Genomic DNA, 27,756 nt, shown 5'->3' with positions numbered 1-27,756 from the left:
TTTTTGCAAGATAACTGCCTAGTCAATACCGTCCTCGGTTTAAAAAAAGATGCTATCAAACAAGTAGCATCGCCTCCAAAACTGGGACCAGCCAAAGTGTCAGCCCAGTCTAAACCGGTCTGGCTCAGTGGATAGAGCGTCGGCCGGCGGACCGAAAGTCCCAGGTTCGATTCCGGTCAAGGGCATGTACCTTGGTTGCGGGCACATCCCCAGTGGGGGGTGTGCAAGAGGCAGCTGATGGATGTTTCTCTCTCATCGATGTTTCTAACTCTCTATCCCTCTCTTTTCTACTCTGTAAAAAATCAATAAAATATATTTAAAAGAAAAAGAAAAGTCCTGGACAAACCCAATGACAGCTCTGATTACCTTTTCTGTTCGCTCCACAGTCTCTTCTGTCAGGTCTCTCTCCCCCTCTGACCTTCTCTCCCGCCAGTCATCATGACATTCACCGGGGACTCACTCCCTCCTAAGAATGTGGACCGCGCAGCAGATCGGGGCAGCACACAATTGCCTTTGTATCTCTTTGTATGAAATAAAAGGTCATTTGTTGGTGTTGGTGTTTATTTTTCTCATTGTTAGCAGTTCCTGCTCAACAGAGTGTTGATTAGAGACTTAATAATGGAAAACAACCTTTTATGGTCTTTGGAAGGAGCAAACACAAGTCTGCTACCAAATCACTGAATTATCTCAGAGAGACTTTTAAAAAATATATGTATTTTATTGATTTTTTTATTGGCAAGGGAGAGGGATAGGATAGATAGTTAAAAACACCAATCAGCTGCCTCCTGCACACCCCCCACCCCCATTGGGATATGCCCGCAACCAAGGTACATGCCCTTGACTGGAATCGAACCTGGGACCCTTGAGTCACCGGCCGACGCTCTCCATTGAGCCAAACCTGCTAAGGCTCAAAGAGATTCTTAACATGTGAGTAGCCTTCTTTAAAGTAAAATGCTTAAAGTAGCCTCAACATAAAAAGAAATAAGGGGGCAGGGAAAATAAACATTACTAAGGTCTGATTGAATAGTGGCTCAAAGTTTAAAATTGCAGCTGCATTTAACGAAAGTGACAATCCTATATAGTTAAAGGGTAATACGCAAATCGACGGAAGGGTGGAACTACTGGTCGCCATGACGGACACTGACCACCAGGGGGCAGATCCTCACCAGCGCTAAGGATCTCCTGACAGATGTGGAATTTTAAAAATATATTTATTGATTGATTTCAGGGAGGAAGGAAGGAGGAGAGATAGAAACATCAATGATGAGAGAGTCATTGATTGGCTGCCTCCTGCACACCCACTCTGGGGATTAAGCTCAAAACCCAGCCATGTGCCCTGACCAGGAATCAAACCCTGACCTCCTGGTTCATAGGTTGACATTCAACCACTGAGCCACACCGGCCAGGTTGCAGTGACTTTATTGGTGGCCTGGTTCTGCAGGATGGCTCTCAAAGTCCTGCCTGAATGTTCACCTTTAGTTCCCCCACCCCCTAACGAGCCCTTAAGCCATTTTATGCCCTGTAATAATCTTTTTGTACTTAAACTATGTGGAATGAATTAAAAAATATATATATTTTATTGATTTTTTACAGAGAGAAGGAGAGAGGGATAGAGAATTAGAAACATAGATGAGAGAGAATCATCGATCAGCTGCCTCCTGCACACCCCCCATTGGGAATGTGCCTGTACATGCCCTTGAGTGGAATTGAACCCGGGACCTTTCAGTCCGCAGGCCGACGCTCTATCCACTGAGCTAAACCGGTTTGGGCTGCGGAATGAATTTTGTTCTCTAAAAATGAACCCAGACAATATAACAGGAAATCAGAAAATAAAATATAAAAAACATGGTAAACAGCACAAAATGAAACAGAAGAAATCAATTATAATTTTTAAAAACTAAACTCCAGCTAATAGAGTTATCAGTTGTCACATTAAACAGTCTAAAAAAATCCAGCTAGGTACTGTATATGAGAGACATGAAAAACATAATGAAATACTGCACGGTAGTTAAAACAGATGGATCTTATTTTTAAAAAAAAAAAAAAGGAAAATGAAAAAAGCTGTGGCTCAGAGGTTGAGTTTCGACATATGAACCAGGAGATCAAGGTTGGATACCTGGACAGGGCACATGCCTGGGTTGTGGGCTCCATCCCCAGTAGGGGACGTGCAGGAGGCAGCCGATTCACAATATTTGTCATCATTGATGCTTCTATCTCTCCCTCTCCCTTCCTCTCTGAAATCAATTAAAAAAAAAAAAAAAGCTGCAATAGATTACTCAGCATGTTATTTTTTTTGTTTAAATTTCTTTATTGATTAAAGTATCTCATATTTGTCCTCATCCCCCTTCCCCCGTTCCCATCCCACACCCCTCCCCACGCATGCCACCACCTCCCTGTTGTCCGTGATCACTGGTTAGGCTCATATGCATGCACACAAGTCCTTTGGTTGATCTCTCCCTTTTTTTTTTTTTTTTTAAATATATATTTTATTGATTTTTTTACAGAGAGGAAGAGAGAAGGACAGAGTTAGAAACATCGATGAGAGAGAATCATCGATCAGCTGCCTCCGGGGATATGCCGGCAACCAAGGTACATGCCCTTGACCGGAATCGAACCCGGGACTCTTGAGTCTGCAGGCCGACGCTCTATCCACTGAGCCAAACTGGTTTCGGCTGATCTCTCCCTTTTATCTCCCTTTTAAACCCTCCCTCTGAGCTCCGACAGTCTGATCCATGCCTCCTTGTCTCTGGGTCTGTTCTTGTTCATCCGTCTATGTTGTTCACCATTTCCCCCAGATGCGTGAGATCATGTCCTACTGGAAATACACTTACAAGAACCAAAAAGGAGACAAGCTATAATGGTTATAACATGTCATTTTTGTAAGATTTAAAAACAAAAATTGGCATTCCATATGCAGTGGGTAGGCCCATACATCCGATGTAATAAACGTATAAAAAAAACCATGAAGAGAAATGGACTGAAATGCACTCACTTGAGCACAGGGACTATCTCTAGGGAGGATGGAGAGTGATGAAGGGTGGGGCGTGAGTTGTTCTAATTTTGTATTTCTTTGCTAAATACCAAGTGAGTGAAGCAAAATGTTTTGATGTGTCTCATCTTGATGGCGGAGGGCGTGGGTTGTTCATGTTTTCTGCACTCAGAGGCATGCCATGTGTAAAACAGACATGCCCAGGACATCTTTTTTAAAAAAATATATATATTTTTTATTGATTTTTTTACAGAGAGGAATAGAGAGTTAGAAACATCGAAGAGAGAGAATCATTGATCAGCTGCCTCTTACACATCCCTTGCTCGGGATGTGCCCGAAACCAAGGTACATGCCCTTGACCGGAATCGAACCTGGGACCTTTCAGTCCGCAGGCCGACACTCTATCCACTGAGCCACACCGGTTTCGGCTGCCCAGGACATCCTTATGCACATCAGCATGGACACTGAAGTGGCTTCTGAGATGCTAAAAACTCCGGAGGCCCGCAGGCTGGTTCCAAAGGATGACACCCGGGCTGGATGGAGCCAGTGTTGGCAGAGGCCGCAGGGAGACTTGGCAAGAACTCGAGAAAGGAGCCTGTGCTGAGGACGGAAGAGGTTGCACCAGGGCGGGGGGATAGGGTGTCGCAAGTCCGTGCAAATCAGGAGATGGTTTTAAAAAAGATCCGGATTAAGTAACTTGGACTGGGATGGGCCTGAGCAGATGGTCAGCGAAAAAAACGAATCTCAGGAGGGAGCGAGCTGGGAGCCAGAGGGTCGCAGGACCTAAAGGAGAGAATGGCTCCAACTGCAGTCACACCAGGAAGTAAACCATCCTACTTTTGGGGGAGAAGGGTGTTAAACGTGTTCTAAAATTGTAACGTAGCCGAAACCGGTGTGGCTCAGTGGATAGAGCGAATGTCTGCGGACTGAAGGATCCCAGGTTTGATTCCCGTCAAGCGCATGTACCTTAGTTGCGGGCACATCCCCAGTAAGATGTGTGCAGGAGGCAGCTGATGGATGCTTCTAGCCCTCTATTCTTCTCTCTCTCTGTAAAAAATCAATAAAATATATTTTAAAAAACAAAATAAAATTGTAACGTTAATACAGAAGCCAGGCTGTCCCCAAATTGCAGCATTTCCAGTGAAATAGTAGGCTCGGCCGAGGCCGGTTTGGCTCAGTGGATAGAGCGTCGGCCTGCGGACTGAAGGGTCTCAGGTTCGATTCTGGTCAAGGGCATGTACTTGGGTTGCGGGCACATTCCCAGTGGGAGGTGTGCAGGAGGCAGCTGATGGACGTTTCTCTCTCATTGATGTTTCTGACTCTCTATCCCTCTCTCTTCCTCTCTGTAAAAAACCAATAAAATATATTTTAAAAAAATAGTAGGCTCGCTTCTCCCGCACCCATGGGGTCCGTTTGCTTTGCTGATGGGGGTTTCCTCTGGTTGCAGCGGGGTGCGGAGCCTGCAGAAGCCTGGGTTCCGCTCTGGATCGGCGGGCGTGGCCTGGCGAGTGGGGGCGTGGCCTAATGGGAGGCACTGGGCGGGGCTTGGCGGCGTGGGGGCGGGATCTGTCGACGTGGGGGCGGGGCCTGGGCGGGGCCAGCGCGCAGGGGCAGACCTCGCGCGCTCCCGGCCGCTCGCTGGCTCTGGGGCCGCGGCGGCTCCTCAGCGGGGTCGCGCCGGAGGAAGGCCCTCGGGCGGCGGCGGCTGGGACGGCCTGCGGACTGACAGACGGACCGACCGACCGACCGACGGGTGTGGGCCGAGCCGCCAGGCCCCGGCGCCCGCCGTCTCGTCTCTGCCAACGCCGGGCCGCGCTATGGCCTCTTCGCCGGGCTCGGGCAGCGCCAACCCGCGGAAGTTCAGTGAGAAGATCGCGCTGCACACGCAGCGCCAGGCCGAGGAGACGCGGGCCTTCGAGCAGCTCATGACGGACCTCACCCTGTCGCGGGTGAGGAGGGCCGGGCCGGGGCGGGCGGGGGCGGCCGGCGGCGGCGGCGGCAGGGGAGAGGCTGCGGGCCTGAGGCGGCCGCGGGGTCGGGCCGGGGCGGCGCCCGGGAGCCGGAGCGGGGCCGGCGGCGGCCGCGGCCTCGGCGCTTCCCCGCTTTCCGACGCCCCGCGCGCCGCGGAGGCGGGAGGTGGCGGGGCCGGGCTTTTGCGGGGAGACGGGCCGGGACCGCGCGGGGGAGGCTGAGCCGGAGCCCGGGAGGAAATGCAATGCGGCTCCGAGCCGGACCGCGGGGCGTCGGGGCGCGGGCCCCGGAGTCCCCCCTCCATCCCCCCCCGCCGCCCTCCGGGGCGCCCCGCTCGGGGCCGGGCTCCTGGGGTCTGGGTGCCGCCTCCGGGCCGGCCCAGCGGGTTCATCGCGGGCGCCTCACGCGGGCGGGTAAGGTGCACCCCGGCGTGGCCGGGGCCCGAGGGGGGTCCTGGAGGAGCGAGCGAGGCCCGAGCGGGAAAACACCCGGCGGGATTGAGCAACTGGGGAGGGCGGCCGGGAGGATGGAGAGCCGGGCTGCGGGCAGGGCGCGAGCTGGGGATGGAGGAGGAGGAGGAGGAGGAGGAGGAGGAGGAGGAGGAGGAGGAGGAGGGGGAGGGGGAGGAGGAGGAGGAGGAGGAGGTGGTGGTTCTTCAGGTCTGGAGGGACCTGATGCTGATCTTGAGGGATGGAGGAGGATACAGATGCTGTGGGGCGGGGAGACGTCCTGAAGGCGGACTGAGTGCAGAGTTGCAAACCGGTGGTCCAGCTCCCTGAGCTGCAGACACCTTATTATTAAATAAATAAATAAATAAATAAATAATTGATTTTTTACAGGGAGGAAGGGAGAGGGACAGAGTTAGAAACATCGATGAGAGAGAAACATCGACCAGCTGCCCCCTGCACACCCCCGCCGGGGATGTGCCCGCAACAAGGTCCATGCCCTTGACCGGAATCGAACCTGGGACCCTTCAGTCCGCAGGCTGACGCTCTATCCACTGAGCCAAACCACTGCAGACGACTTATTTTTTGACCAGCACGGTGTTTGGGGGGGGAAAATTGCTTGAATCTGTTGGCTAGAATTTTTATTTTTTAAAATATATTTTCCTGTTTATTTATTTATTTATTTTTGCAGAGAGGAAGGGAGAGGGACAGAGAGTAGAGAGCTAGAACATGATGAGAGAGGAACATCGACCAGCCGAGCCCCCCCTCACTCCCCACCGGGGATGTGCCCGCAGCCAATGTACATGCCCTTGATGGGAATGGAACCCGGGACGCCCTCATTCCGCAGGCCGATGCTCCATCCACTGAGCCAAACCGATTTCGGCTGTTGCCAGAATTTTTTAATTGGGAGGTCTTTGCAGAAAACCAACGTTTTTCACAGAAAATTGATTTGTGCATTTCTGTATAAAATATGTATGTATTTCTCTCTATATAAAGTATTTGTTTAAGTATAGATACATATATGATATAGTATTATATATATATACACGTTTAAAATTGGGAGGCATCCATCCTGAATTCCCATGTGACAGCTAGTGGCTGGAGCTGGGTGGCTGCCCCCCTCGAATGGAACGTTGAGTTCTCTTAATTGGCCACAGTTCACACCACTCACTGTTGTGATCCTCCACCGAGGCTAGGTGCCACGTGGCCAGTTATCAATAAAAACACTTTTATTGATTTTTAGAGAGAGAGAGAGAGAGAGGAAGGGAGAGGGAGAAAGAGATAGAAGCATCAATGATGAGAGAGCATAGTTGATCGGCTGCCTCCTGCACACCCCACTCTGGGAATCACCTGCAACCTGGGCGTGTGCTCTGACCAGGAATCGAACCGGTGACCTCTTGGTTTAATGGTCCACACCAACCACTGAACCACACTGGCCGGTGCCATTTATCATATTTTTGACAGTGCTTCCTTTTAGTGAAGCTAGGGGGAAATTTTTTCTTATATTTAGATTTCTGTCACACTCGGAAATATGTGGATAAAAGCAGGCTGAGGATTTCAAGAAATTTTTTTCTCATGCCTTGACTCACTTCATTCTTTTAGTACCTGCCCGGTGTCCACAGGCATTTACCCGTGACCTTGGTTGGATGCAGGGATGAGCATGACATGACAAGCTCAGAGCACATTGAGGAGAATGGGTAGAAGTTGAGGGATTTGATGCTGGGGTCTGTTTCCTTTTGTGTTTTATAGGTACATGAATTACATAGGTATAGGTACATGCATTCTCTATGACTATGTATGTACCTGGAGTTTATCCAGTTTCTCACCCAGTACACGACTCCCCTTTAAAACATCCCTGAAGCCGAAACCGGTTTGGCTCAGTGGATAGAGCGGCGGCCTGCAGACTGAAAAGGTCCCATGTTCGATTCTGGTCAAGGGCATGTACCTTGGTTGCGGGCACATCCCCAGTAGGAGGTGTGCAAGAGTCAGCTGATTGATGATTCTCTCTCTCATTGATGTTTCTAACTCTCTATCCCTCTCTCTTCCTCTCTGTAAAAAATCAATAAAATATATATTTTTAAAAACACATCCCTGAAGCCATTAGTAAGATACAGACTTTTTATTTATTTATTTAATACTAGAGGCCCAGTGTGCAAAATTCATGCACTGTGGGGGCAGGGGTCCCTCAGCCCAGCCTGTGCTCTCTTGCAGTCCAGGACCCCTTGCTTCTTACCACCCGCTGGCTTGCTGCTCCTTAGCGCTGCCTCAGAGGTAGGAGAGGTTAAACCACCACCACTGTGCTCTCCAGCCGTGAGCCTGGCTTCTGGCTGAGCAGGGTTCCCCCTGTGGGAGCGCACTGACAACCAGGGGGCAGCTCCTGCAGGGAGTGTCTGCGCCCTGGTGGTCAGTGAATATCATAGCGACCGGTTGTTCTGGTGGATCCGCATTAACGGTCACTAAGACTTTTATTATATAGATATTTTTATTGACTTCAGAGAGGAAGGGAGAGGGAGAGAGAGATAGAAGCATCAATGATTAGAGAGAATCATTGATCGGCTGCCTCCTGCACACCCCACAGTGGGAATTGCATGCAACCCAGGCATGTGCCCTTGACCGGAATTGAACCTGGGACCCTTCAGTCCGCAGTCCGACACTCTATCCACTGAGCCGAACTATCTAGGGCCAGACTTTTTAAAAAACATATTTTATCGATTTTTTTTTTTACAGAGAGGAAGTGAGAGGGAAAGAGAGTTAGAAACATCGATGAGAGAGAATCATCCATCAGCTGCCTCCTGCACACCTCCTCTTGGTGATGTGCCTGCAACCCAGGTACATACATGCCCCTGACCGGAATCGAACCCGGGACCTTTCATTCCTCAGGTCGCTGCTCCATCCACTGGGCCAAACCGGTTAGGCTAGAGCTAGACTTTTTTTAAAGGCAGAATTTTTCACAGATCCTCAGTGTTCACTTAAATGAGTTTGATGTTGTCACTCAAAAATGTTCAAACATAAACCTGTATATAATGTTCTTTGCTTAGAGCTGCGATACAACCAGAGTCAGGATTCGGGACTTGATCTCTTGATCTTAAGGACCATGGAGAGTCATTGAAGGGGTTGAACCAGGGGAGCTTAGCATTTTCGAAGAATGCCTCCAGCTCCAGAATGGCGGATAGAACAGAGGAGCAGGTGACAGAGGCACTGGAGGTTGTAATACTGTCCTAGGAGGTGTGCCAATGGCATGGACTGGGTGGTAGCAATAGGGAGGCAGAGAGGTGAACAGATTGGTACTTAGAATGTCGAAAGGACAGCCTTAGTGAATTTTCGAGGGGGAGGGAGGACTCACGGATCAGCCCCCGCTTCCAGACTTGAGCCATTTCAGGGTTTCCTCCATTAAGAAGGGGAGCACTGGCAGGAGCAAGGTGGGAGCAGACTCCTCAGTTTGGTGCCCGGCCAGCAAGGCTCGGTGGTTGAACGTTGACCCACGAGCCAGAGGTCACGGTTCGATCCCCAGTCAGGGCACAGGCCTGGGTTGCGGGCTCAGTCCCTGGTGGGGGGCGTGCAGGAGGCAGCCGATCAGTGATTCTCTCTCATCATTGATGTTTCTCTCTCCCTCCCTCCCTCTCTGAAACCAATAGAAATATATTTTGAAAAGAGAGAGAGATGCTGAGTTTGAGGTGCCTGTGGGGCATGTGAGTAGTGAGGGTCCAGCTAAGTGGTCCTGGAGCTCAGGAGAGAAGTCCTGGCTAGAGATATAAACGTGGGAGTCTTTGTAGCTTCAGCTGCCGGGGAAGAATTTCTAGGATAAATCTTTCCAATTGGCCTAAATTTTAATTTGGTTCTCTGACATGTTTTAAATTTGGTTGGGGTGCCCAAATGTGTTCCCCCGCCCCCAAAATTACGGCCAACAATGAATATTGAGATTTTCCATTAAAATATGGACTTTGGCCGAGACTGGTTTGGCTCAATGGATAGAGCGTTGGCTTGGGGACTGAAGGGTCCCGGGTTCGATTCCGGTCAAGGGCATGTACATGGGTTGCGGCACATCCCCGGTAGGGGGTGTGCAGGAGGCAGCTGATTGATGATTCTTTCTCATTGATGTTTCTAACTCTGTATCCCTCTCTCTTCCTCTCTGTAAAAAATCAATAAAATATATTTTAAAAAAATAATAAAATATGGACTTTGGCCCGGCCAGGGTGGCTCAGTGATTGAGTGTCTACCTATAAACCAGGAGGTCTGGGTTCATTTCCTGGTCAGGGCACATGCCTAGGTTTTGGGCTCAGTCCCCAGTGGGGGGACGTGTAGGAGGCAGTGGATCAATGATTCTCTCTCATCATTGATGTTTCTAGCTCTCCCTCTCCCTTACTCTTTGAAATCAATAAAAATTAAATAAACGAAGCAGCATGCAAAAAAAATATATGGATTTTGGCCTCTTGAAAAAATGAGATTTATCTAACAACACTCATCCTACATTTCTTTTTTCTTTTTTTCTCTTTTTTTTTTTTAATATATATTTTATTGATTTTGTACAGAGAGGAAGGGAGAGAGATAGAGAGTTAGAAACATCGATGAGAGAGAGTCATCGATCAGCTGCCTCTTGCACACCCCCTACTGGGGATATGCCCGCAAACAAGGTACATGCCCTTGACCGGAATCGAACCTGGGACCCTTCAGTCCCCAAGCCGATGCTCTATCCATTGAGCCAAACCGGTCTCGGCTTTTCTTTTTTTAAAAATATATATTTTATTGATTTTTCCACAGAGAGGAAGGGAAAGGGATAGAGAGCTAGAAACATCGATGAGAGAGAAACATTAACCAGCTGCCTCCTGCACACCCCCTACCGGAGATGTGCCCACAACCAAGGTACATGCCCTTGACCGGAATCGAACCTGGGACCTTTTAGTCCGCAGACTGATGCTCTATCCACTGAGCCAAACCGGTTTCGGCTCATCCTATATTTCTGCAGGCAGCAGTTACCTGGAGCTGAGTAGTGGCTGCCACTATCAGATAGGGCATGTATGTGTTCTTCACTTTGCCACACTCCCCACCACTCCCTAATGTGTTCCTCATAGGGATTCTAGCCCACTTTGCTTAGTTATCTGTCATGCTTGGCACCTATAGCCATTTGAGTTCATGACCCCTGCTTTAGAGTGAGATGCAAAGAGGGCCTAGGAGAAGCCCAAGGAGCTCCCGAGCTTAACGGGGGGAGGGAGAGGAGGATGAGGAAGAGATGCCAGCAAAGCAGACTGAAGAGCCACTAGACAGAAAAGCAAGGAGGGCGATTGCTGAGAGGAGGAAATGTCAACAAGCCCAGCCCAGGGCTGCTGACTTGATCTAACATGATAAGGACATGTCCTTTGGTCTACTAGTCACGTAGAGGTCATTGGTAACCGTGGTGAGAGCTGCTACATTGGCCGGGAGGGAGGTTGGAAGGCATTGAGGAATGAATGGGAGAAAAACGGAGACGGGCTTGGGAACTTGTTCCAGAAGTTCAGCTTTGAAGGACAACGTGTAGTATTGGGAAACCACAGGATAGCCGAAACCAGTTTGGCTCAGTGGATAGAGCGTCGGTCTGCGGACCGAAAGGTCCCGGGTTCAATTCCGGTCAAGGGCACGGACCTTGGTTGCGGGCACATCCCCAGTAGGGGGTGTGCAAGAGGCAGCTGATGGATGTTTCTCTTTCATTGATGTTTCTAATCCTCTATTCCTCTCTCTTCCTCTCTGTAAAAAATCAATAAAATATATATTTAAAATAAAAAAAAATAAAAAAGAGAAACCACAGGATAAACTCAACACGTCAACCTGGAGCGTTAATTAGGCTTGATTATTTGTAAGAAACATTATTTTTAGCTTAAAAATAGACGGAGGAGACTACAAAGGTTAGGCTTGGGCTAAGCATTGAACATTATCTTTTTGCCTGGCAATGTACCGATCCCCTTACATTCCTCATCTCACGTAGTCCTCATGGCCCTATGGAGTATGTTTCTAGAATGTTCTTTATTTTGCAGGCGAGCAAGTTAAGGCTTGAGAGGGAAGGTTGCATGGCTGGTAAGAGGTAGAGCTGGGGTTGGAATCTGGCTGTCACACTGAATGAATGTCTGTATATTAACCACTTGAGAAGCATTTGTTGAAGACACTTTTCTTTCCCTATTGAATTGCTATGACATTTTTTGTTAAAAATCAACTGGCCATATATGTGTGAGTCTGTTTTTGAACTCTCTTCTGTTCTGTTGATATCTCTCTCTCTCTCTCTCTTTCTCTCTCTTTTTTTTTTCTTTCACAATAGCGGACTGCCTAGATTACTATAGCTTTATAGTGAGTCTTTTTTTTTTTTTTTCCTTAAATATATTTTATGGATTCCTTGACTGGAATCGAACCAGAGCATCAGCCTGTGTGGGGTGAGCAGGAGGCAGCTGATTGATGTTTCTCTCTCAGCGATGTTTCTAGCTCTCTATCCCTCTCCCTTTCTCTCTGTAAAAAAAAAATTGATAAAATATATTTTTATAGGAAGAATTTTTTTAAATATATTTTATTGATTTTTTACAGAGAGGAAGGGAGAGAGATAGAGAGCTAGAAATGTCGATGAGAGAGAAACATCGACCAGCTGCCTCCTGCACACCCCCTATCGGGGATGTGCCCGCAACCATGTACATGCCCCTTGACCAGAATCGAACCCGGGACCCTTCAGTCCGCAGACCGATGCTCTACCACTGAGCCAAACCGGTTTCGGCTAATAAAATATATTTTTAAAAAAAGAATATGGATTCAGTATTGTCTGGTCTCAGTTAGTAGAAGCTGGAAATCCAGATTTTTATGCAGTTTTCCAATTTTTAAAATTAAAATTTTACTCTATTATTATTATTTTGTTTTAAATCCTCACCTGAGGATATTTTCCCATTGATTTTTTAGAGAGAGTAGAAGAGAGAGGGAAAGACAGAGAGAAACATCGATGTGAGAGAAACACATCAATTGGTTGCTTTTGCAAGCGCCCTGACCAGGGTCCGAGCCAGGGAGGAGCCTGCAACCGAGGAGGTGTGTGCTCTTGACCTGAATGGAACCTGGGACCCTTCAGTCCACAGGCCGATGCTGTATCCACTGAGCCAAACTGGCTGGGGCAAAAATTAAAATTTTAAACTTTGAGTGGTTCAAGGTCATGTGGGTCAAACAGAACTCTCTACTCCTGCCAGTCTGTGACCTCTGCTTCACACTAATCGTTTTCTGGTTCTCATTTGCATCATCGGTGAGCTGTCAGGACAGTGTCACGGACAGTCTCGAAGGTTCTTTCTGGTTCAGTGGTTCTACGTCTCAAGAGAGAAAAATACCCAAATTGCTCAGAGCTTTAGGGGCACCAATAATGGTATTTTGGGAAGCTGCCCAGAGCTTTACATTTTGTATACCACTGTCATGCCTCTTTTTTCTATCTTTCTTTCTTTTTCTTTTTTTTTCCTTCTAGTTTTTATTTATTTATTTATTTATTTATTTATTTATTTTTGCATGTATCTGACCAAATTTTTCAGCACCATTTTTTTTTTTTTTAGGAATTATTTTAAAAAATTTTTTTATTGATTTTTCTACAGAGAGGAAGAGAGAGGAATAGAAAGCCAGAAATATTGTTGAGAGAGAAACATCGACCAGCTGCCTCCTGCACCCCCCAGTAAAATATATTTTAAAACAAACATCAATGAGGAAAGAGAATCATTGATTGGCTGCCTCCTGCACGCCTCCTTATTGGGGATCAAACCCGCAACCCAGGCATGTGGCCCTTGACTGGAATCAAACCTGGGACCCTTCAGTCCGCAGGCTGACGCTCTATCCACTGAGCCAGACCAGCTAAGGCAAAATATACGTAGTTTTAAAAAGTTGGTATGTCAGTGAACAAATGGACAGATTGATGGAAGAAGGAATCAAAGGCTCTAGATCAAGAAGGGTGAGAATTGTGTCTCGAGAATCTCAAGGACAGCCGTCAAATGCTTCCGGGGAGAACTTTGAGGATGTTAAGATCAAAAGCTGAGACTTGATTCTTCTGACTCAGCTGATGGGTGGGAAAGCTCACCATGACCTCCTCCTCTCCTTTGACTCTCAGATCTGGGTTTTGGTTAATAGGTCATCACCATCTCCCAGGGAAGTAGGTTTGAGAAATAAAATTCTGTAGGTCAAACAGAACTTAAACAAAGTAAGCCTGCCAAAGGGTTTAAAACGTCCAGACAGATACAACGTCCTTATCTTTTGGAATACGGAATATGATTCCCAGGATTTCTTTAGTGGACTGCTGCGGGCAGGGGAGGAGGAAAAGATGGATCAAGATTAGACATACGCCAAAACCGGTGTGGCTCAGTGGATAGAGCGTCAGCCTGCGGACTGAAGGGTCCCGGGTTTGATTCCGGTCAAGGGCATGTACCTTGGTTGCGGGCACATTCCCAGTCGGGGGTGTGCAGGAGGCAGTTGATCGATGTCTCATGGATGTTTCTAGCTCTATTCCTTTCCCTCCCTCTCTGTGAAAAATCAATAAAATATATTTAAAAAAAGATTAGACATAAGTTGGGAACATTGTTGAAGCTGGAAGAGGGCTCGATGGGGTTTCATTATGCATCTGTCTATTTTGTATATATTTGAAAGTTTTCATAATAAATGGAAAAAAACAAAAAATCAGAGGGCTTTATGGGGTCAGCAATGTTTTTGGTTAACAGAACTTCACTTTTCTCTCAGCTTGTAAGCAGTATGGTCATTGAGAGAAATAGGGGGGCAGGGAGGAAAAGAATGTGACAGAAATAAGAAGAAATATGGATTTCCCTAGCTGGTGTGGCTCACTGGATAGAGCGTCGGCCTGCAGATTGAAAGGTCCCGGGCTCGATTCCGGTCAAGGGAACATGCCTAGGTTATGGGCTGGGTCCTCAATGGGGGGCGTGAGGGAGGCAGCTGGTCAGTGATTCTCTCATCATTGATGTGTCTCTCTCTCTCTCCCTCTCTCCCTTCCTCTCTGAAATCAATAAAAATATAAGAAGAAAAGAAAGAATATGGGTTTTTAGTTAGACGTCAGCTTGCGTAAGACCTCCCTCAACCTTGCACAAGCCTCTGAACTTCCCTAGGTCTGGTCTCCAGGTCTAATCCAGCCTCCCCGGGTTAGAGATGAAGCGGGCAGGGGAGACTCGGCCCTGGCAGTGTTTGCAATCAGACAAAGAGAAGCAGTAACGAAAGGGTCAAAGCCTGCCTCGGGGTTCCCGTCTACCCTTTCCTCCCAGCATGAATCATAAGTGCCAAGCGTTATGTAACCGCAGAGGTCATTTATTATTTTAGAAAGAGGACTCTTACACACCAAACTGGACCACTTTGGGGTTTACAAGAACTGTAACCAGTTTATTGCCTTTTGAAAAACGAAGCGAGGGGGGCAGCTGGCGGGAGAAAGGCACGTTGAAACGGTGGAAATCCATCTTGTACCTGTTCCGTCAGCCTCCTTTCTGACCCCAGTTCGTGGTCTTACCCAGCGTGGGTGAGGTTTTCGGTGAGACTGCTCTCTCCTGTGTGCATGGATATGCCTTTTGGGAACACATTTGGCGGTACGTGTCGAGAGCCATTCAAAGGCCCGTACCCAGAAGACTTAGTAATCACTCTTTGGAATGTGTCCTATGGAAATGATTCAGAACAAGTGTTATGTTGCCATGAAATATGATTATGTAATCTAGAAAAGGCTTCAGCGTGTACCTGTGTCATGATTACAACTATGCAGTCTTTTTTTAAAAAATATATATATTTTATTGATTTTTTACAGAGAGGAAGAGAGAGGGATAGAGAGAAACGTTGATGAGAGAGAATCATCGATCAGCTGCCTCTTGCACATCCCCTACTGGGGATGTGCCCACAACCAAGGTACATGCCCTTGACTGTAATCGAACCCGGGACCTTTCAGTGCGCAGGCCGACGCTCTATCCACTGAGCCAGACCGGTTTCGGCTACAACTATGCAGCCTTTACCCATAAAGGTGAATGACTGGAGAAGAACATGGAGATGGGAGGGCAGCTAATGTCACAGACGGCTGGACAGTGGCTTAGTTATTCTTCATAGAATTCCCTGCCCTGGCCAGGTTTGCTCAGTGGATAGGGCCTGCAGACTAAAGGGTTCTAGGCTCCATTCCAGCCAAGGGCACATGCCCAGGTTGTGGGCTCAATCCCCAGTGGGGGGAGTACAGGAGGCAGCTGATCTAAGATTCTCTCTCATCATTGATGTTTCTCTCTCTCTCTCTCCCTCTCTCTTCCTCTCTGAAATCAATAAATTTAAAAAATAAATATTTTTTTAAAAGATAGAAATTCCTTGTCGCTATTAAAGATAGTGCTTGCTTGCCTACACATACACACTCAGATGTCTCGCAGGAGGACTATCATGCCACACAGGCCATGTGGAAGGAACATGGGTAAATTCTTTACAAAAATAGGCAGACAAAAAAACCACAAAGCACCGGAAACCTGAAAGTTTTGAGTAGAGAAGAAATTGAAACCAAGACTTCCCACTCATGAACCATTTCTCTTCAAAACACCGTACTTGGGTGCTTTCTTGAGAGCTTTGCTGTCAGGTGTCAAAGGGGTTGAGTTTCTCTCTCTCTCTCTCTATTTTGTGTGCGTGCGTCTCAACGTTTTTGAAATCTCTCTGTTTCCAGGTTCAGTTTCAGAAGCTTCAGCAACTGCGCCTGACACAGTACCACGGCGGGTCCCTGCCCAACGTGAGCCAGCTGCGGAGCAGTGCGTCGGAATTCCAGGTACCCGGATATTTGTTTCGTGTGGCTGAGTGGACTTCGAAAAGATGGGCAGAGATTATCCTTAAAAAGATTAGACCTTGAAGGGCAAACCTGTCCTAGATCTAGTTCAGTGTTTTTCCGGGAAGTCCATCATCATCCTCTTCCCTAGTTCCTACAGCATTTAGCAGCGTGTAATCTCACAAATGGCCTAAGGCAGTACTGGTCAGTGGAAATATAATTCGAGCCATATATATGTGATTTCAGTTTTTTCAGTAGCCACATGAAAATCAACCAAGTGGATTAAAATTTATTTAAATTATTTAAATAACTAGAGGCCCAATGCATGAATTGGTGCAGGGTAACGGGGGGGGGGGGGGGGTCCCTCGGCCTGGCCTGGGATCAGGGCCAATCAGGGCAGTCTCGCCTAGTTCTGATCGGAGCTGATTGGTCTGACTGGCTGCGGGGGAGGGACTATGGGAGGTTGGCTGTGGGCATGCACTGACCATCGGGGGCAGTTCCTGCATTGAGCGTCTTCCCCCTGGTGGTCAGTGCGTGTCATAGCTACCAGCTGGTCGTCTGGTTGTCCGGTCGTAACAGTCACTTAGGCTTTTACATATATAGATTATTTAACTCAATATATTCAAAATATTACCATTTCAATGTATAATCAATATAAAAACATTTATGAAATATTTCACATTTTTTATTTTTCCTATAAAATCTTTGTTATCTAGTGTGTATTTTATTAATTATTATTTTAAAATATATTTTATTGATTTTTTTTTTTTACAGAGAGGGAGGGAGAGGGATAGAGATTTAGAAACATCTATCAGCTGTCTCCTGCACACTCCCTACTGAGTATGTGCCCGCAACAGAGGTACATGCTCTTCCTTGATTGGAATCGAACTTGGGACCCTTGAGTCTGCAGGTCGAAGCTCTATTCACTGAGCCAAACCGGTTAGGCCTATTGTTATTTAAAAAAAAAAAAAAATTGCCGAAACCGGTTTGGCTCAGTGGATAGAGCGTCGGCTTGCAGACTGAAAGATCCCGGGTTCGATTCCAGTCAAGGGCATGTACCTTGGTTGCGGGCACATCCCCAGTAGGGGGTGTGCAGGAGGCAGCTGATCGATGATTCTCTCTCATCGATGTTTCTAACTCTCTATCCCTCTCTCTTCCTCTCTGTAAAAAAATCAATAAAATATATTTATAAAAAAAAAATATTTTTGTTGATTTCAGAGAGGAAGGGGGAGAGAGAGAGAGAGAGAGAGAAACAGAAACATCAGTGATGAGAGAGAATCATGGATCGGCTGCCTCCTGCATGCCCCCTACTAGGGATCAAGCCCACAACCAGGGCCTGTGCCCCTGACCGAAATTGAACCTGGGACCCTTCAGTCCAAAGACATTCTATCCACTGAGCCACACCGGCCAGGGCTAGATGTCTCCCCATTTAAAAAGTAGTCTTTCTTTCTTGTGAAAACTGGGCTGACTTGTTTGATGATGTGCCATAATGCAGAAGTATTATTTAAATTGGGGACTTCCATTTAAGAGGGCTAAACGGAACTCTGAAATATAGCGGTGATTATAAAAAGTACAGTATGAACAGATCTGTACCTATCCCACTGGGATCTTGACTTTAATATACATTGAATTAATATACTTTAATACTGTCATTACTAGCAGTCTACTTCTGTAGATCGAACCTCTTGTCTGTTGGTCTATTGAATCATTCTGTATCCAAATAACACAGACCTCTGTGCTGGGCTGGATTTCATGCTTCAGAAAATAAAGCATTGTCAAGGGCAGGTGTTTTTGAGGTCCCAAATCTGTGGCACTTTATTGTCAGTTTTAGAGGAATACAAATTTCGTTGTCCTGTCCCTCTCTGTCGCATTGGGGTGTGGGATGACGTGACAGGCACTGACTATCCCAGGATTCTTTCTTGAATACATTTTTTTTTTTTTTTACTCTGAAACAATCACAAGCTTACAGAAAAGTTGGAAGTGCCGTACAAATAATTTTCCTACTTTGATAATAAGTTGCTGACCTCATGCTGTATCGCCCCCAAATATCTCCCCTGTGTATTTCCTACAAGCAAGGACATTGTCCTACATAAGACCAAAATAGAGCCATTAAAATCAGGAAATGAGCAGCAATAATTGTTACCGTCGGATCCTCAAACCCCATTTAGGTTTTGTCCAATGTCCCATTACTGTCCTCTGTAGCAATAGGGTCTAGTTCAAAATCTCGTGCGCTTAATGGTTGTCTGTAGTCGCCTTCAGTCTGGAACAGTTTTTCAGTCTTTTATTTTGACATGAAAAAATTTATTTTTGACCTTTGTGGCCTTGCCACTTTTGAAGAATATCCCTTAGTTGGGGTTTGTCTGATGTTTTTTTGTGATTAGATTCAGATTATGCATTTTTGGCAGGAATAGCACAGAAGTGATGTCCTTATACCTCATTCAGTGAGTGGTTTTCATTTGTCCTGTTACTAATGGTATTCATTATAATTAGGATGGTGGCCCTGGCCAGCGTGGCTCAGTTGGTTGAATGTCCTCCCATGCACCAAAAGGTAGCCTGCCTCCAGAGTCCCCCAGCCCCCCAGCCGCTCAGGGCCAGCCTGAGGTGCAGGCAAGTCTCACATGATGGCTGCCCGGCTGCCCAGGGCCAGCCCAAGGCACAGGCAAGTCTCGGATGGCTGCTGCCCAGCTGCCCGGGGCTGCCGGAGGCTCAGGTAACCAGGGCCAGCCGAGGCTTGCGCTGCCGGCAGCAGCAGAGGTGTGATGGGGGCATCGCCTTCCCCTGATCACTGGGTCCCTTCCTGCCCTTGAAGGCTCCCAGACTGTGAGAGGAGGCAGGCTGAGCTGAGGGACTTCCCCCTCAGCCCCCGCATGAATTTTCATACACCAGACCTCTAGTTTTGATAATAAATCCTCTTCCTAGAATTCTTGACAAACTGAGGAAAGAAAGGGAATCCAAGAAGTAGTGATTTCTTTAAGTAAACATTTTTTAGGTATAATTTACATAGAGTACAGCTGACCTTTTTTAGGTCTACAGTTTTGTATAGAAAAATCTGCACCACAATCAAGATACAGAACAAATCCTGGCCCAGTAGCTCGATTGGTTAGAGCAGTGTTTCCCAAAGTGTGGTCCGCGTACCCCCAGGGGTGCGGGAAGAGTCTGGTGGGGGTACGCGTTGCACCGGAGTTTGGTGGGGATGTGCACTGCACCGTGCTTAGCTGCGCCTAATTCTACGTTCTCATGAGTACGAGGGGTCCTCAGCGATACGAAAATTATAGAAGTGGTACACATATGTCTGAAGTTTGGGAAACACTGGGTTAGAGCATTGTCACGTGGGTTCGATTCTGGTCAGGGCACATATGAGAATCAACCAATGAACACATAAATAAGTGGAACAAGAATCAATGTTTCTCTCTCAAAGTAATTAACAACAATAACAACAATGTATATTCACGTTGCTGTGCACCAATTTCCAGAACTCTTTCATGCCATGGAATGGAAACCCTAAATCCATTAAATAACAACTCCCCATTCCCATTCCTGAGCCTCTGGCAACCATCATTCTACATCTGTCTTTGTGAATTCCATGCTCCTCATTCATACAGGTGACATCATGCAGGGCTTACCTTTGTTTGACTGGCTGTTTCACTTAGCGTAATGTTCTCAAGGCTTATCCATGCTGTAGCATGTGACAGGATTTCCTTCTTTTTTAAGGCCGAATAATAATCCAATGTATGAATAAGCCATATTTTGATTATCCATTCATCCATTGATGGACATTTGGGTTGCTTGGCTATTGTGAATAATGCTGCTGTGGACATAGGAGGGCAAATATCTTTTCCAGAACATGATTGCAAATTCTTTTTGAGTGCATATCCAGAAGTGGGATTGCTATAGATTGTATGGTAATTCTAGTTTTAATTTTTTGAGGAACTCCTACACTGTTTTCCACAGCTGCTGTACCATTTTACAGTCTCACCAGCAATGTGCAAAAGTTCCAATTTTTCTACATCCTCCCCAACACTCGTTATTTTATGGGATTATTTAAAAAAAATATATATTTTATTGATTTCTTACAGAGAGGAAGGGAGAGAGATAGAGAACTAGAAACGTCGATGAGAGAGAAACATCGACCAGCTGCCTCCTGCACACCCCCTACCGAGGATGTGCCCGCAACCAATGTACATGCCCCTGACCGGAATCGAACCCGGGACCTTTCAGTCCGCAGACCAACGCTCTACCACTGAGCCAAACCGGTTTCGGCTTTATGGGATTATTTTAAAATATATTTTTATTGCTTTGAGAGAGGAAGGGAGAATGAGAGAGAGAGATAGAAACATCAATGATGAGAGAGAATCACTAACTGGCTGCCACTTGCATGCTCCCTACTGTCGATCAAGCCCACAGCCCCGGCATGTGCCCTTGACCGGAATCAAATATGAGATCCTTTAGTCCGAAGGTCGATGCTCTATCCACTGAGCCAAGCCAGCTAGGGTGGGATTTTTTTTAATAGTAGTCATCTTAATAGATATGAGATGGTGGCACTTCCTTTTAAAAATTTTTGGTCATTCTAATGCATTGTGGTTTTAATTTGCATTTTCTTAATGATTAGTAACGCTGAGCAGCTTTTTATGTGCTTGTTTGCTATTCTTGTACCTTCTTTGGCAAAGTGTCTCTTCAAATCTTTTGTCCAGTTTTTAAATTGAGTTGTTCATTTTCTTTTCTTTTTAAAAAAAAATATTTTATTGATTTTGTACAGAGAGGAAGAGAGAGAGATAGAGAGTTAGAACCATCGATGAGAGTCATCGATCAGCTGCCTCTTGTACACCCCCTACTGGGTATATGCCCGCAACCAAGGTACATGCCCTTGACCGGAATCGAACCCGGGACCTTTCAGTCCCCAAGCTGACGCTCTATCCATTGAGCCAAACCGGTTTCGGCGAGTTGTTCGTTTTCTTATGAGAATTCTTTATATACTTTGGATACCATTTCTCAATCTGATATGTATTTAGCAAGTATTTTCTACCAGTCTGTGGCTTGTCTTTTCATTTTCTTAACAAACGTCTAAAAGAGCAGATGTTTTTAATTTTGATGAAGTCCAGTTTATCATTTTGTTATTCTATGACTTATGCCTTTTGTGATTTTTCTAAGAATTCTTTGCTTAACTCTGGGTCAAAAAGTTGTTTTTCCTTTGTGTTCTTCTAAAAGTTTTATAGTCTCTCGCCAGTTTGGCTCAGTGGATGGAGCGTTGGCCGCGGACTGAAGGGTCCCAGGTTCGATTCCGGCTAGAGGCACATGCCTGGGTTTCAGGCTCGATCCCCAGAGGTGGGTGTGCAGGAGGCAGCCGATCGGTGCTTCTCTCTCATCATTGATGTTTCTCTCTATCCTTCTCCCTTCCTCTCTGACATCAATAAAAATATATTTAAAAAAATTAAAAGTTTTATAGTTTTAGGTTTTAAACTTAAGTAATTTCAAGTCAATTTTTTATAAATGTAGGACAAAGTAATGGGTTGAGGATCACTCTTTTTTTAAAAATATATTTTATTGATTTTACACAGAGAGGAATTGAGAGGGACAGAGAGTTAGAAACATCGATGAGAGAGAATCATCGATCAGCTGCCTCTTGCACACCCCCTACTGGGGATGCGCCCGCAACCAAGGTACATGCCCTTGACCGGAATCGAACCCGGGACCCTTCAGTCCGCAGGCTGACGTTCTATCTGCTGAGCCAAACCAGTCCCGGCAGGATCACTCTTTTTGCATATGGGTATTGATTTCTTCCAGCACCATTTGTTGAGAAGACTTTGCTTTCCTTACTGAATTGCCTTGACGATTTTGTTGAAAATCACTTGACCATGCACGTGTGGGTCTACTCCCTGACTGCGTCTTCTGCCCCACTGGTCTCTGTGTCTGTCCTTTTGCTAACACCATGCCGTCTCCATTGCTGTACCTTGCTAGAAGGCTGGGAATCAGGCACTGCGAACACTCCCACGTGGTTCTTTTTCAAAGGTGTCCTGCTTGTTTTAGTTTCTTTGCTTGTCCATCAGATTTTAGAATTAGCTTGTTGATTTCTACAAAAGAGTCTGCTAGGATTTTAAATGGGCCGCACTGAATCTGCAGAACAGGCTGCATAGAATTGCTATCTTAATAATACTGAGTCTTCTAATCACCAACCTTTCAGACCTCAGGGACCACAGGTTGGCGACCGCTGTTCTAATCCATGAACATGGTATAGAAGCTTTGATTCAAGTTAAGTTGCTTATAATTATTTATGTAAACACAGTCCTCTTCCTTTTACATGCTAGATCACTTGGGAGCTTGCAAAAAAATGCTTTCACATCTGTTATTTTATTTGATCTTGACTACAGCATTAGTTGCTAAGCACAGTACTATTTTAATACTGGTTCAAGACCAATTTCCCATCCTCATGGGGAATCAGAAGCACATTCTTTTCCTGTAACCGATTGGGCCTTATCAGAATCAGATGAGTAAATCAAAGCAAGCTTTTTCAGGCTGCCTTCTGGAAATCCTTAGCAAGGGGCAGGCCATCAGTCAAGGATGGCTCGGGTCCTAGCCCTCGTATCTCTAGGCAGGGCCTGGCTTATGGACATCGAGGGCAGAGAGGAGGAAGTGGGTGTTACCTCCTTCTCGAGGGCTGGGCTGTCTCTTCTGGTTAGGGGACCAGTAACTGTTGTCTAGTCTGTGCCAGCTGCCAGGGCATCTGTTGGCTGTGTGGCCCGAAGGTCAGCCACAGAGAGAGGAACAGGGGGCTTCTCTCTATATTGGACTGAGCCTTAATGAGCAATCGGCAGGGCTGAGGGGACTGGGCACTGTCATCTTGTGGCTGTGGGTGCCACCATCTTTGAGGGCGGGACAGCAATTAGCATATTCCATCTTTATTGGGTGTGGGTGCCACCATCTTTGAGGGTGGGGCAGTCAATTAGCATATCACCTCCTTATTGGCTGTGGGTGCTGCCATCTTTGAGGGTGGGGCAGTCAATTAGCATATTACCTCCTTATTGGCTGTGGGTGCTGCCATCTGTGCGACAGCGTGAGAGTCACTTAGCCCTATTCCCTCTTTATTAGATAGGATTAAATATTAAAAACTAGAGGTCCAGTGCACAAAATTAGTGCACAGGTAGGGTCCCCATGATCAGGCCCGATGATCAGGGCCGATCAGGGCCTTCCAGCTACTCACCAGGACTTTCCTTCTGGCTGCCTGCTGGAGCCGCCCTTCATGCTGCACCACTCCTGGGGGTCAGCGCACATCACAGCGAGTGATCGAACTCCCCGTCTCCTGGTTGAACTTCCTAGGGGACAGTTTGCATATTAGGCTTTTATATGGAGAGATTAAATATTTAAAAAATAATTTCCTTAAATTTTTATGCCTGGTTTCTGAATGTGTAAAATGTAGGCCAATAAAATTGTGGAAAATGTTTCGGTAGCGTGGTGCTAGATGGGAAGCAGAAAAGGAGTTATTTGACATACCTGGACATTCTTTCCATCTGTCAGCCTATTTTTCACATGTAAAATAAGGATAAATAAGCCCTTTTCCGGTTAGCTCAGTGGACAGAGCATCAGCCTGCAGACTTAAGGGTCCCAGGTTCCATTCCGGTCAAGGTCACATGCCTGGTAAGCAGGCAACCAATCGATGTGTTTCCTCACCTCAATATTTCTCTCTCTTTCCCTCTCCCTTCTACTCTCTCTAAAAATCAATGGAAAAATATCCTCGGGTGAGGATTAACATATATTAAAATAGGGATAATAATAATTGTCAAATAATAATAATGATAATAATAATAATAATAAACTGGGCCGAAGCTGGTTTGGCTCAGTGGTAGAGCATCGGTCTGCAGACTGAAAGGTCCCAGGTTCGATTCCGGTCAAGGGCATGTACCTTGATTGCGGGCACATCCCCAGTAGGGGGTGTGCAAGAGGCAGCTGATCGATGTTTCTCATCGACGTTTCTAGCTCTCTATCTCTCTCCCTTTCTCTCTGTTAAAAATCAATAAAATATATTTAAAAAATAATAATAATAATAAACTGAGTAATGGTGGCCGGGAGGCATGGGCCAAAGGGTTTGGGAGCCGGAGTGAGTTAGGGAAGTAGGATGGAAAGATAACTGATTCCTTCCCAGGCCACTAGCTAAATTCTGTTTGTGTAGGTCCATTCGTCATAGCCTGTGGCTTTTGTGGCATAGTCATCTGCTCACAACTTAAAAGTGAGAGGGAATTTTGTTTCCAAAGCCATAAACCTTCGCCAGCCCCGCTCTTGGGTACAGCATGCTCTCTGCCGGCCCTGACACAATGCCCTTCTATCCAATTCCTGTTCGATATAACACCATAGGGCAGTGACCTCGGGCTTCTGCACTCATGCTTACACATTGCTTTAGCATGCGTTATTTCCAGGGAAGATTTTCACCCATTACTAATACATGTTTTATGTTCCGTCTTAGTCTCTTTTTCAGAAAACGGTGTTTTTCTGACCTAGTTCCTAACTTCTGTCTTGGAGCCCGTACCTCCCAAACCACGTGCACTTTGCAGCTGTGACTTTTTTTTTTTTTTTTTTTTAATATATTTTATTGATTTTAGAGAGGAAGGGAGAGGGAGAGATAGAAACATCAATGATGAAAGAGAATCATTGACTGGCTGCCCCCTGCTTGTCCCCGACTGGGGATAGAGCCTGAAATCCAGGCATGTGCCCTCGGCTGGAATCGAACCTGGGACCCTTCAGTCCAGAGGCTGGCACTCTATCCATTAAGCCAAACCAGCGAGGGCGCCGCTGTGACTTCTTTACCACCTCTGTGTCTGATTTGCTCACTGCTTTACCTTTGAGTTTTGACTTCCAGCGGCATCTTCCCTTCTGCCTAAGGAAATAAACAGGAGAATCACAGAAAGTTGGGGGCTGACTTCATAGCTTTGGAATGCGCGTCTATCCCAAGAGGAGCTGGGACCAGGAATGCGGGTGGCACATTTTTAATGCATGTTTGAGGAGTGCTTTTTCCTTCCTTTGGGTCTGGCTGTATGTGTTGAACAGAAGCCCCACAGAATGAAAGGGAAAAGCAGACAACCCCTGAGTTTCTAGCGGTCGGGAATAACGGTCTTTGAAATGGTGGGAGGGGCGAGGAGACACTGGCCCACGCACTCAATTAGGACCGTCGGCCTCTAGGAGAACTTGAACGAGAGAACCGGAACATGTCCATTCTCCTTCCACCTTTCACGTGCTTCCTATTAGTCAGGGTGAGCACGGGGCTCCCAATGGTGCCTTAAAAGGCTGACATAGCCGAGACCGGTGTGGTTCAGTGGATAGAGCATCGACCTGCAGACTGAAGGGTCCCAGGTTCGATTCCGGTCAAGGGCATGTACCTTGGTTGCGGGCACATCCCCAGTGGAGGGTGTGCAGGAGGCCGCTGATCGATGTTTCTCTCTCATCGATGTTTCTAGCTCTCTATCCCTCTCCCTTCCTCTCTGTAAAAAAAAATCATTAAAATATATTTAAAAAAAAAAAAGAAAAAAGGCTGACATATTCCATTAATTTTAAGGTTCTAAGCCAGGGAGTTGGGAGAGGTGGGAACTTCTGAGAAGTCCATCCTTTGGACGAAACCAAAGATCTATCTGAAAAGAAATACCGCGAGGACTGACATGCCGGTGTATGTTTTGTTTGACAGTAAAAGCTTTGGGCCGAAACTGGTGTGGCTCAATGGATAGAACATCAGCCTGCGGACTGAAAGGTCCCAGGTTCGATTCCGGTCAAGGGCATGTACTTTGGTTGTGGGCACATCCCCAGTGGGGAGTGTGCAGGAGGCCGCTGATCGATGTTTCTCTCTCATCGATGTTTCTAGCTCTCTATCCCTCTCTTCTTCTCTGTAAAAAAATCAATAAAATATATTTTTTTAAAAAGAAAAGAAAAGAAAGTAAAAGCTTTAGGCCAATACCAGTGCTGCATCGTATGGTGGCCAAAAGGTCAGACTCGGATTCAGTTCCGGCTTCTGCCACTTTCCAGCCTTATGACCTTGGGCACGTCACTCCCCATCTCTCTGCCGGTGTCCTCGCCTGTGACGTGAGGATGGCGGTGATGGCAGTATCAGAGTTTTGTCATGAGGAATAAATGAGTTAATGTGTCACCTGGCACAGGTGAGCATGTTGGAGGCGTTTTCTCGCGTTCTTGGCATTGTAACTGTGGCCACTTACTCTGCCGCCCTTGCCACGTCCAGGGTCCCAACTACACCCTGGGCTTTGACGTGATCCTGGCTTAGGTGCTAGCCACTTACCAGCTGGGTGTTCTACTTAAGTCTAAAAGCATCTGTGTCTAGCCCTAGACGGATTGGTACAGTGGATAGAGCATTGGCCTGTGGACTGCAGGGTCCCAGGTTCGATTCCGGTCAGGGGCACATGCCCAGGTTTTGAATTCGCTCCCCAGCGGGAATATGCAGGAGGCAGCTGGTCAATGATTCTCTCTCATCATTGATGTTTCTATTTCTCTCTCTCCCTCTCCCTTTCTCTCTGAAGTCAATAAAAATATATTAATAAATAAAAAAGATCATCTTTTAAAAATTAAAAATAAAAGCGTTAGTTTCTATATTTGTAAAACAGAGGTGTGAATAGCATCTGTTCCACAGGGTTATGGTCAAGGTGAGCCGGGTGAGGATCCATATTTTATCAACTAGAAATTGCCATTTTAATGTGGTTTTTGTTGTTATTTTTCAAGTAACTTTTATACAGGCGATATAATTCTTTATATCCTGTTTTCTTTTTCATGTTAGTTATTATGTTATTAAAATTCTTTGTAAGTGTAATTTAATACCTTAATAATATTTCATCATATATGACTTATAATTCATAGGCACTCCCTATATGCTGGACATTTCGGTTCATTCCAGTTTTTCTTTATTATGAATAATGTAATAATAAACACCTCGGTGTATGAGTCATCTGTGTTTCTGATCATAGATTTCCATAGATAGATTTATTCAGTCAGAGTACAAATATTTGTAAGGTAATTAATACATGTGGCCTTGTTGCTTTTTGGCAAAGATAACTTAACCTAACAAAATTGTTGACTCTGCTTGACTTGACTTGACTATTTACTACCTTAACTACAGGAGACCCTTAGCCTTTGCAGATCCAACATTCCAAGTGTTGGCTATTCAAGAATGGCTCCAAAGTTCACGATATACAGTAGTTTGCATGTTTACTGAAGCACAGGACTTAATCACAGGGGCCTTGAGGCTGGTGAGTGGCCAAGGCTGCCTGGCCCATTTCCCGGGACTCCATCCTCTGCAGTACCTCTCATGTATTGCTTTAAATTAAAAATAATAATAATAATAATAGAGAGAGCTTTGCCCTAGCTGGTGTGGCTCAGTGGATAGTGTCGGTCCGCAGACCAAAGGGTCTCTCCCAGGTTTGATTCCAGTCAAGGACACATGCCCAGGGTTGCAGGCTCGATCCCCAGTAGGGGGTGTGCAGGAGGCAGCCGATCCATGATTCTCTCTCATCATTGATGTTTCTCTCTCTCCCTCTCCCTCTCCCTCTCCCTCTCCCTTCCTCTCTGAAACCAATAAAAAATATATTTTAAAATAAACAAATAAAGAAGTTCTTTGTATTTTGGTGGAA

At 46.2% G+C, this 27,756-nt stretch overlaps 1 protein-coding gene across 2 annotated transcripts in view; it reads left to right on the top strand.

Annotated features, from left to right (window-relative positions):
* The first annotated feature begins 4,576 nt into the window (after positions 1–4,576).
* CRTC3 (CREB regulated transcription coactivator 3) overlaps positions 4,577–27,756 on the top strand; it is an 84,920-nt gene continuing 61,740 nt past the window's right edge. For both annotated transcript variants that reach the window (XM_084869131.1, XM_084869130.1), the window contains exons 1-2: positions 4,577–4,938; positions 16,052–16,150. In XM_084869131.1, coding sequence (XP_084725257.1) covers positions 4,807–4,938; positions 16,052–16,150 — 231 coding nt within the window. In that variant the 5' untranslated portion in view covers positions 4,577–4,806. The remainder of the gene's footprint in view (positions 4,939–16,051; positions 16,151–27,756) is intronic.

This window comes from Pipistrellus hanaki (genome assembly GCF_964339955.1).
Source record: "Pipistrellus hanaki genome assembly, chromosome: 21".
In the NCBI taxonomy this organism is placed as follows: Eukaryota; Metazoa; Chordata; class Mammalia; order Chiroptera; family Vespertilionidae; genus Pipistrellus; species Pipistrellus hanaki.
Note: the sequence above shows the minus strand (reverse complement) of the source record. Positions and strands in the feature narration are given on the sequence as shown.